This window comes from Hibiscus syriacus, unplaced genomic scaffold, assembly GCF_006381635.1.
Source record: "Hibiscus syriacus cultivar Baekdansim isolate YM2019G1 unplaced genomic scaffold, ASM638163v2 tig00116964_pilon, whole genome shotgun sequence".
NCBI lineage: Eukaryota > Viridiplantae > Streptophyta > Magnoliopsida > Malvales > Malvaceae > Hibiscus > Hibiscus syriacus.
In genome coordinates this window covers 672,894-683,286 of record NW_024063489.1, presented here as the reverse complement: position 1 = coordinate 683,286, position 10,393 = coordinate 672,894, and the positions used below count along the sequence as shown (strand labels likewise).

The 10,393-nt window shown below is 34.3% G+C and overlaps 2 protein-coding genes across 3 annotated transcripts; both read left to right on the top strand.

Annotated features, from left to right (window-relative positions):
• Positions 1 to 1,565, top strand: LOC120191015 (heat stress transcription factor B-4-like). Its single transcript, XM_039194017.1, has 2 exons — positions 1 to 438; positions 546 to 1,565. Exons 1-2 carry the CDS (start codon positions 190 to 192, stop codon positions 1,365 to 1,367), a joined length of 1,071 nt encoding a protein of 356 aa, XP_039049948.1. The 5' UTR covers positions 1 to 189; the 3' UTR covers positions 1,368 to 1,565.
• Positions 1,566 to 4,208: 2,643 nt separating this feature from the next.
• Positions 4,209 to 5,656, top strand: LOC120190975 (protein ROOT INITIATION DEFECTIVE 3-like). 2 transcript variants are annotated; one of them, XM_039193983.1, is made up of 4 exons: positions 4,209 to 4,401; positions 4,479 to 4,587; positions 4,910 to 5,048; positions 5,264 to 5,656. In XM_039193983.1, exons 2-4 carry the CDS (start codon positions 4,547 to 4,549, stop codon positions 5,363 to 5,365), a joined length of 282 nt encoding a protein of 93 aa, XP_039049914.1. In that variant the 5' UTR covers positions 4,209 to 4,401; positions 4,479 to 4,546; the 3' UTR covers positions 5,366 to 5,656. The 2 variants fall into 2 exon arrangements, with proteins under 2 accessions (XP_039049914.1, XP_039049912.1); XM_039193981.1 differs by having other exon boundaries at positions 4,209 to 4,587.
• The last annotated feature ends 4,737 nt before the right edge of the window (positions 5,657 to 10,393 follow it).

The following is a 10,393-nucleotide window of genomic DNA, read 5'->3' as shown; positions in this document are numbered from 1 at the left end:
GCCAAAAAAAAACAACCGCTTCTTTACAGTACCCCCCCCCTTTTCCAGACATTTTTATCCCACCAAAGGATCTGCCCTTCCACTATCTGTCCTGACCTGATCGTCTTCTCCAAGACCCCTGCTATCTCCCTCTAAACGTCTCTCTCCTTGCTTTTCCTTCTCTTTCACTCCCTTTTTTTCCATCTTTCAATGGCTTTGATGCTTGATAATTGTGAAGGGATATTACTATCACTCGACTCCCATAAATCAGTGCCGGCACCCTTCCTCACTAAAACCTACCAACTAGTCGATGATCCCACCTCCGACCACATAGTTTCGTGGGGTGAAGATGATACTACTTTTGTTGTTTGGAGACCTCCTGAGTTTGCTCGTGATCTCCTTCCCAATTACTTCAAGCACAACAATTTCTCTAGCTTTGTCAGACAGCTCAATACTTATGTATAAAAGCTCAATCTTTATCTCTTTATTTTTATTTTTCTAAAATCTTTGGATTTTTAGTTATTTTACTGATCTGGGTTTTGCTTCTTTTTTTTAATGAAAACTAGGGTTTTAGGAAGATTGTACCGGACAGATGGGAATTTGCCAATGAGTTCTTTAAGAAAGGTGAAAAACACTTGCTTTGTGAGATCCACAGAAGAAAGACCGCGCAACCGCAAGTGGGGATAAACTATCATCACCACCACCCACCACATTCTCCTTTGGTTAATGTCCCGAGTTTCTTTCCATTTCCTAGCCGACTCAGCACTTCTCCACCAGACTCGGATGAACAAGCCAACTGGTGTGACTCGCCGCCTGTTTCTTCACCAAGAGGAGGCACTGGAATCTCAGTTGTTGGTGGCGGCGGGGTTGGAGGCTATAACAGCTGTTCAGTCACAGCTTTATCAGAGGACAATGAGAGGCTGAGAAAAAGAAACAGTTTCCTGGTGTCTGAACTTGCCCATATGAAAAAGCTTTATAGTGATATTATCTATATTGTTCAAAACCATGTTCAGCCGGTCACTCCTAGCAATTCATACTCCCCTTCCATGCTTCGCTATGGCCCTCCTTCATCCTCTCCTCCTCCCGTCACTAATACCGATAATAATAGTTCATTATTGCAAAAGCCTTCGAACCATCATCTTGGGCATTATTATCCCATGCCCCGAATGCAAGTTTTGAACTCTCCAACTGCTACCTCAAAAAGCTCCTTGACGATTCTTGAAGAACCATGCAGCAACAGTTGCAAAACCAAGCTCTTTGGTGTGTCCTTACAATCCAAGAAGAGGGTCCACCCGGAGTATGGTGCAACTAACATGGAGACTAGCAAAGCACGTCTGGTGTTGGAAAAAGATGATTTACGGCTGAACCTTATGCCTCCTACGTGTTAGTTTCATATATATATCCATTCAAGAATATTCTAGCTTCCCTTTTCCAACTTCTTTTTGGTTTTTTTATTTATTAATTGTCTTTGTTTATCTCTTAGAGTCTGATGATATTGTTGAAGGATATTTTGCGTGTGTATGGGTGTTTGTGACGGTGTATATAATTTTAGTGCCGGTAATATGTTGTTCAGCCATATAAATGCAGGAGGGTTTTGGTTAGTTAAGATGAAAGTTCAAAACCTCAACACCAATCTTTTCTCTTTGATGTTTCTTCAGTTTTCCATTGGTGCAATTTATTGCTCATACTCTTTTTCTTCTCCCTTTATTCACGATTCTGATGTCCGTATGTTCCAGTTACATGTATGCTTGCATTAATGCAGGAGAGAGGCAGCCAGTGTCATGGTAACTCTCTTTTCAGTTCCAATGAGAAGAAAAGAAAAGAAAACTGAGAGCCTGAGAAAATCTCTGGCTATAGCTGCCTCATTGCCAACTTCTCGAGGGCTTTCTCTGGTTACTCCATTAATGACTGATACGTACAACTATGCTTTTGATACCATTTACTACTCCATAAAAATGAGGTGGGGGTAAAAAATGCAACTGACATTGGTTTCGCATCAGTGTAATTATGATCAGTATTATCACTAATATCATCTCTATTATTGTCAAAAAAGAAGGGTATCATTTCGTTCCATGAAGTTCGTAATCATAATCAACTCCATTATTATTTCTAGTTGTTCCTCTGAACTGTCAGTCAATCGATGAAAAGAAAGAAAGAAAACCCCCAATTACAGAGTATTAAATTTGAGAATCAGATAGGAGCCAAAGAGAGAGAAAACTCCAAAAGAATGAGTAATTCGATGAAAGCGAAATAACAGAGAAAACACATAAATGCTGGTTAGAAATGTTTCAATCAAGGCTTCTATACTTCTTCTGAGGACCAGGAAACCTTTGCTTTTTCCTACTTTAAGTATCTGATCAACGTCTTCGAAATCCATCTTTGGATCCCACTTTCTTTTTTACTAATTCCAATCCCTCTTTCCACTTCTTCCACACCCGAAAAGCCCATAGAAAAGATCATAGAGGAACGCATAGAGTCATAGTCTTATAGACCTTAAGCAATGAAACCCTTCTTCTCTTTAATGTCTTCTACTTGTTGTCTCTTTGTCCAAAATCCCAATACAAATAAAGTTTTCACATCATGTTTGACTAAGCATTTTAGCAGTCTCTTTGCTTTTTTTCTTGAATCTGCTTCTTTCCGTATATTTTTCATGCAGTTATTAATTACCTAAGACTGAGAAAACTACGTGAGACATAAATGTATTTTAAACAAGAAAACACCCAAACCCTAATTAATAAACCTAGCTAGTTTGACACTACATATATGTCTTTCTGGAGTTGTTGGAGGTACTGCACGTGAGATGTAAAAGGATGGCTTGAAAAAAAGTTTGGGGTGTCAAATTTAAAAATTATATAAAAAAATTAAGTGGGGAAATTAAATTTTATTCATTATTAAATACTTTTTCAAATATGGGATTAATTTACTTTTTAAAGGGTGTCAAAACCTTTTTAAAAGGGGTGTCATTTTGTTTTCTTTTATATTATATATATATAATTTATATGGACCAAAAAGGAAGTTTAAAAACTTTTTAGGTGTCAATTGGCACACTTCGACACATGCCGGCTCCGCCAGTGCGTTTAGACATACAAAATTGCAATTTAAGATGAAATTATGTGTTTGAGATTTGATTTAAGATAAGTTTATGGTTAATGAAATTAGAAAGAAGCTGTCGTGTTGAACCAATAAAAAACTTCTTTTATTTTGTTTCTTTTTCCTCAAAAGTTTAGAGACAGGATGAGGTAAAACGTGATTTATAAAGACATGACACTTCTTGTTTTCACTTTATAAATCCACTTTGTTTTAGCTTTTCTTCTGGTCCAACACTTTATAGGTTAAAAGAGTAACAAAAGATATTCACAAATTTAAATGGCATACATCAACAGATGGTGGTCAAAGCGAAGAGTACAGGTTAAAAGAGTAGTGAAAGAATATTTAGGATTTTTATTAAGAATATGAAAAATAAATAAAATATAAATATAAACTGTTATTTTATAAAATTTATGTGCAAAAAATAATTGTTAATGTTGACTGAATAATCACCTTAACCATTATAACAATTAAAAAGTTAATCAAGTAATCATGTGTATTAAACCCTCTCCAATTAGACCCAAATTTGATCTCCCATGTGTCCAAAACCATGTTTCTTTAACTTTTAATTTTTAAATCGGTTAAATGATGACATTTGTCATAATCTAATAGGTTGAAATGAATTAAAAATAATTATTAAATAAAATTAGATTAATATTTTTGTTGACATGGTATATTTAAAAAAAAAATATTAATGTGATATTGTACCATATCAATACTCAAGTACATATGAATGTAGCACATCAATAAACAAGTGTTGATTGAGAATTAATTAATGATTTTCATCTAAAAAGAATCGTTATAAATAAAATAAAACATTAAGTACTAAAGTTATTAATTAATGAAATATTAAAATTTATTTTTTACATTATACCAATTATAATTAACCTTATTTGTTAGTTTATCACATTGCCGATATACAACATTAACAACTGAACATACAAAATGAGAGAGAGAAATCGAGTTTGAGGCCCATTTGAAGGCTAACTCACAGTCTCACACACCTTAGCCTTATTACTATGCAGCCCAATATGGGAGATAAAGTAGCAAAACTACCTCATCAAAGCCCAGCATTCTCCTCTGCACTTAAACCCTAACGAAACTCCCCAGTCGATATCGTAAAAACCCAATTCAAACAAAAACCAGTCGATACGAAGAATGTAGTAAATGCATCGTCTTCGATCGACAGGGGCATTGGTTGCTGGGACCTACAATCAGGGGCGGAGCAACTCCGTTCACGGCCTCGCCTCCGTAGGTTTCAATTTTTTTGATTCCACTTAACTTCGCGAATCATCCGCCACTTCTGGCCGCGTCTTTTATTGGTCTTGCTCCAAGGTTTAATAACCATCCTAACTCTTCGACTCTTTGCCTAAACTTTTAATTTTTTTATGGTTACATATTTTGCTCCACAGCCTCGGGAAAAAGTTAAAAGCTTTCCCGCGCCGCTCGCTGATAATAGTGAAGGTAGTTAGTAGTTACAATGCCGGTGGAGGTTCATCTGGTGATATTTACCTTTGGGAGGTAAGATTCATTTGCCGGTGATATTTTAGTCAAAGCTAAGGCTTTTAGGTGGTACTTTTTTTTTACAATTTAGGTTGCAACGGGTAAGATATTAAAGAAATTTCACGCTCATTATAAAGGCAATTTATTCTTGGTTTTTTTCGAGGACGATTCACTTCTCATTTCTGGATCAGAGGATGGATGTGTTAGGGTCTTGTCTCTTTTCATGTACATGTTCCTTATTCTAACCCTTACTATATTCTGTTAGGATTGCATATATTAATTTAATAATTGTGGTCACGGATATTACCTAGTATGTGTTTTTGATTGTTTGTTGTAATAGGATATTTGATGATGATAGAAGGCAGCAGGCTAGTCATCTCTATGAGCAGTTTTACAGAACATACTCTGATGATATCGTTATGGGTTATGGTGGAGACAATGCAGTTATAGTGTCTGCTTCTGAGGATCGCACATGTAAGGTTTGTCATGCTTTTAGTTAAAGCTCAAATGCATGTAATGTACTAATGTCTATGGTGACGGTTATGGAACCCTATTTCATGGAAGATCTTTCCACTTCCATCCTGTAATTACCTGCTGTATTTCTGATGCCTTTTTTAACTAATATATGAAGTTAACCTTTTGTCCTTCTAGTTATTTTTTAAAGGTTTCTTTATATATTGTGCATTGATGATAGGTAGGGAGCTTGTCCAGGGGAAGATCATTAAGAAACATTGTGTTTCCTTCCATGATTGATGCAATTGCTCTTGACCCCATAACATGTCTTCTATGCTGGTAGCCAAGTTCATGCCGAAAGTTCCCGTAGCAACAGTCTTGAGTTGCTCATCATTTGTTCACTATTTGATCAAAGGTGTTATTTTGTTATTTGTTTTTGTCTTTCCCATCTTTACAATATTAAGTAATTCTGGCAGGGTTAGCCTGCGATGTTGGTCTTGTATCATTTTATACTTTAGTTTGGTCCTTAAAATGGTGGCTTCTAATTCTATAATCCATCACCTAGATTGAAGGAGGAGTGTACAAATACTTCTGATTATTACGCATCAAGAAGAAGGGTAGAACAAAAATTGAAGGTTGCAATCACACCACATGAAATTACTTATATGTCATATTATTGTCATAGATGGACTAATAACATTGGTGAATTAGGGTAAATACTGTGCATCCCTCATTAAAACTTCAGAAGGCTAATTGTTATATCCCTCTTAATTGCCCTTTTTACTAACAGTTTTTCTATTTAAGTTGGAACAGTAAGTCTTGCTCGACATATATTGCAGAAGGAATTCTACTACTATCTGGATCTGAGGATGGCATGGTTTGAATTTGGGACGTGAAAACCCAAAGCATCATTCGTTGTTCAGACATGCCAAAGGTTATATTCAGACAACTAGAAATTTTGCCTGTTTTCTACATAGGGCTTTAATTAGATTGCATACTTTTATTTTTGAGCTTTAACCTATATGCACACTGACTGTTCATTTTTGCATCGTCCTCACAACAAATCTATGCTGCATGCGTAAAATTATATTATTACTATCTTAAAATAGGCAGTGTAAAACAGTCTATTGGGCAAGAACCCAAACATTCAAAGAGAAACGATTAAGAGAAATAGAAAAGCAGACTACTTTGGGCTAGTTATGATCAAATCCCTTGTTTCTGAAGGAGTACCAGTTATGAGTCTTTGGCAGCTGGCTAAATTTTTTAAAAAGTGCCAAGAATTTCATATTAATGTTCCATCATAATAGACTGTGTTCGTTTATCCTAATCATACTTGATGCTAAAAGAATTATTCTCTGTACTCTTTTAAAAGTGTGTTTCAATAATAGTTTCGTGCTTGTTATCAACAAACAAAAGAATCTAGTATAAGTGGAAGTTTCTATTTTTATTACCCAAAGATCAGTTTCATTCTCCATCATCTATTTGGTGTGCCTTTCCTTTACCTTTTTCCTACTATATTTTTTTCATGATATTCATTTTAATCACGTCCAATTCATTTAACTGGTGTTCAATCATAATCAGGCCTTTGTACAATCTTCTCATTATTAGATGCCCACACCATCTTGATCAGGCAAGACCAAAAGGGCAAGCTTCCTCGAGAAGGCAACAATTACCACCTCCACTAGAAAAATATGCAAATTCGTCTGATGAAGATATGGACAATTAGGTTGTCCTTACTCTCCGTGCTACAAGTGGCCTCCCGTCATACCTTCATTCTCAGATAACCAATGACCGCATTAAAGAGCATCATTTTTACTTTAAAACTTATCGCATATTTAATTATAGGCCACAATAATGTAATTATTGTGGTTTCAACTTCACTTATTACCAGCAAGCAAGCGAACCTTCTTCATAGTTTTCTTCGCTTTAATGATGTCTAATTATTTATCGTATGTATTTTATATTCCATCAAATCAACACCTTTCTCTAAACTCTTGTTCTCCCTTTGTTCTCAGTAACAAGGCTCTTCTGCTGCAACTGAAATAGAAGTGAAGAGATTGAGGCTTGTTGGCAAAAGAACTAGGCACAGATGGGTTCGGCAATTGAAAAACATTTATGACAACCTGCAGGAATTCTGCATCAATGAGCTCTTAGATGGAAAACAAATGGGATGGTCTGAAGTGAACCAACTCTGAGACTGTTTGTACAAACAATCCACCGGTTTTCCTTTTTATGATCACAAGAGAGTTATTGCCCCCCTTCAAGGCTCTAGTTCTTTCACTTCTTTTCCCCGCCGCCCTCTCATTTCTAAGTTTCATTTGAGAATTAGTTTTCATCTAATAACATCTTGCTAGGTTATGATAAACTCCAGTAACAATTCCAATTTTGTATCAATTACAAACAAGAAATCAGTATCAAATTTTTTGTACCATGATAATGGAACATATTCTAGAAAGATTATGAAGATTCATGACAGACAAATTGTTCACATTGATGAGTGATGCTTCTGCTATGTAATCACATCCAGGGACTTAAAAATATAATCATGCAGGCCTGCATTATAGACATTCAAATGTTAGATCTAATAAGATAAAGTATACATGTATTAATTTGTATATCCTGGAATCTATTTTGGGTGTAATATATAGTTTTTTCCTCAATAATTGTTTGAATTTCATATTCAAGCTCTGTAACGTGTGCAGAGCCAAGTTGATAATATAATTAATGCTATCAAAGAATTTTAAAAAAAACTTATAATCTGATATATATATATATATATATTCAAATGAAGTTGGATTTCAACATGGCAAGATTTAGTTAACCCCTAAAGAATTATTTATACATGGAATTATTAACATGTTCTGAGAAGAAATCCTGTAATTGCAGATTTTCTTGTTCCTATTTCGTTGTATCAGATTCAAGTGGTAGGCCTGTGGGAATCAAACCCAGCATTTTGATGGGTCCAGCAATGGTGGCATACATCATTAGAAGTTGCCAATATTATACTTAGGATAATTCCATTGCTTTTTGTCCCTTAATAATGTAAGGGTCCATCAACTACTTGTCAATAATGTTTTGAGGCTTCTAAGGCCCTTAATTCACTTGTTTGAAAAGGAATTCCGAAGTGAAATTAAAGCTCACTCTGCTCAGTTCTTCCACTACTTGCTATTTTTTTTTTTTGAGAAACACTAATTACAACAGGTTATGGAAATTGGGAGGTTGGAACTTGGAACAATAAGTAGGAGAGAAATAAAACAGTCGTAAAGATGCTTACTTACCTTCTGTTTTGTGCAATTGGGCAACTTGAAAACGATCCCAAATTGAAAATGTTGAAAATCATGCAGAGAGAGGAGAGGTGGGACCATTTTTCTTTTCATTGAATAAAATAATGTTATATTTTCTTTCGTTCCCTCATCTGCTAATCCCTGCAGTTCCCGAAGAAGGGGTGAAGGAAGTGGAAAGAAGTAAGAATTATATGAACATAATAATGATAACAGTGTTTTTGTTTGTTATGATGGATTGATATATTATACTTGTAAGCTTTATCTTAAAAACAAAAGTTTGGATTATACTTTTTTAATTGTTTAATTTTTTAATTAAAATAGATGTTAAATGTTTTATTTAATTATTATTTTAAGATCAAATTATCATACGTTAAACAAGTATTATTAAATCATTATTTAACATATAACCTGATTTTTAATTTTCAAGAATATATAAAACTTTTAATTTAAAAAACTCATAACATTCCTAATTTATACAAATAAAGTTTCTATTTTTTAAAAAAAATGTAATCTCTTTATCCTTTCGACCACCTCTTTCTTCTCTCTCAAAAATGTGAGTCCGACCGAGCAACTCTCTTTATCATTGATGTACCCCTCTTCCATTGAATCACTCACCCATGTTTCTATAATTACTTTCAATAATCATCGATCACTCAATCCTCTCTAAAATCGAAACCAAACATTATTGACCTATTCCTTTTCCTCTTTAACTTGTACCAATCACGGGAGAAACGGTGGTTGTGATTGATTTCTATGGCGATTTAAATATTTGAGAATTAAAGATTTAAGAATTTTAGAAGTCACATGTCATATATTTATTGGATGATATTTTTTTTACACATATTAATAATTAGGTTTTAAAATAACAAGTAAATGAAATATTAGAAATTGAATTTAACAAAAAATAAATAAACAACTGAAGTAATAAAAATATAGCAAAACACAAACTATAGTGTAGGCTCTTATTTTTGAGCTAAGACATTATATAAAAGATAGGGAAAAACATTAATATAAAAGGGATGTGGGGATGAGAAGAGAAGGTGGTGCAACTGCAAAGTAAAATAAACCAACCCAACAAACAACAAAATCTTGCTTCTCTGGATTCTTTTTATCCTATCGATCCTCTTCTTGCAGAGAACATGTCTCTTTGCTCATGTCCTTCGCAAATATAAAATATTTCAACAAACACTTTGATTTATAATTATTACTACAATAAAGTTTACATACAGAGAGAGGAAACGGGTGGTTTTTACTCTCTTGCTTCTGGTTAATCTGTCAATCTCCGACTCAGTTGCTTTGGAATCAGGATGATCGAAAGCCCTTTTTATGTTTTGCATTGCTGGTGTTGTTGCACAGGACAAAAGAATAATAGGCAAAACCTCACTTTTCTCTTCACAAAAGGATATCTTAAAACCTCAACTCTGGGATTCTGAAGTCATCAATGCGGTTAGAGGTTACCATATTAATCTGCTAGACAAGGCAAAGTTATATCCGAAGAATGTAATGCAAGAGAGATATAATCCCAGCAAAAGTGCTTAGCTCTGAAAATATTTTTGCATGCCTTCAATTTTTTTTTTCAATATCTGTACATTACGTGAATGGGACAGCTGTCAATAACCACTGTTCACAATACTATATCCTTTGCCATACAGAAATTAAAAAAAGCTGCTACCAGGGTAATTAAATTCACTGTGTTTGTCTCTTGCAAAAATGGCAAAATCAAAGCTTGGTCGTTCGTTGGAGGGTTAAGTTAACCATTGTTAATTCACATCTCATCGATGTCCACATCAATATATCATTGTGTTTGTGTGTTCAGCTGATCAGAATCTGAAAACTAAAATACAAGAACAAAAAAAAAAAAAATTGACATTATCCCCTATGTTAAAATTTGAGAAGAAATCTAAACTAGTACTCCGTAGCCTGTAAGCAACCAGAAGCCCCTGCAACATTAAATTCAAAGAGGCTGTAAACTTAAATTTTCTTGTCTGAACTTTCCACATTATTGTTTTTCCATTGATTTCAAAATTGGATTTTGGAATTTTCTTATTTTTCTTTTGTCGATGAATAAAAAAAAGTTATCAACTTGG

What these genes read in the sequence shown, in the direction of transcription:
- LOC120191015 (XM_039194017.1), top strand. Translation starts at nt 190, where the DNA reads ATGGCTTTGATGCTTGATAATTGTGAAGGGATATTACTATCACTCGAC. An exon ending in TCAGACAGCTCAATACTTAT is followed by an intron (nt 439 to 545) that starts GTATAAAAGCTC and finishes AATGAAAACTAG; the next exon opens with GGTTTTAGGAAGATTGTACC.
- LOC120190975 (XM_039193983.1), top strand. Translation starts at nt 4,547, where the DNA reads ATGCCGGTGGAGGTTCATCTGGTGATATTTACCTTTGGGAG. An exon ending in GTGATATTTACCTTTGGGAG is followed by an intron (nt 4,588 to 4,909) that starts GTAAGATTCATT and finishes TTGTTGTAATAG; the next exon opens with GATATTTGATGATGATAGAA. An exon ending in CTGAGGATCGCACATGTAAG is followed by an intron (nt 5,049 to 5,263) that starts GTTTGTCATGCT and finishes CATTGATGATAG; the next exon opens with GTAGGGAGCTTGTCCAGGGG.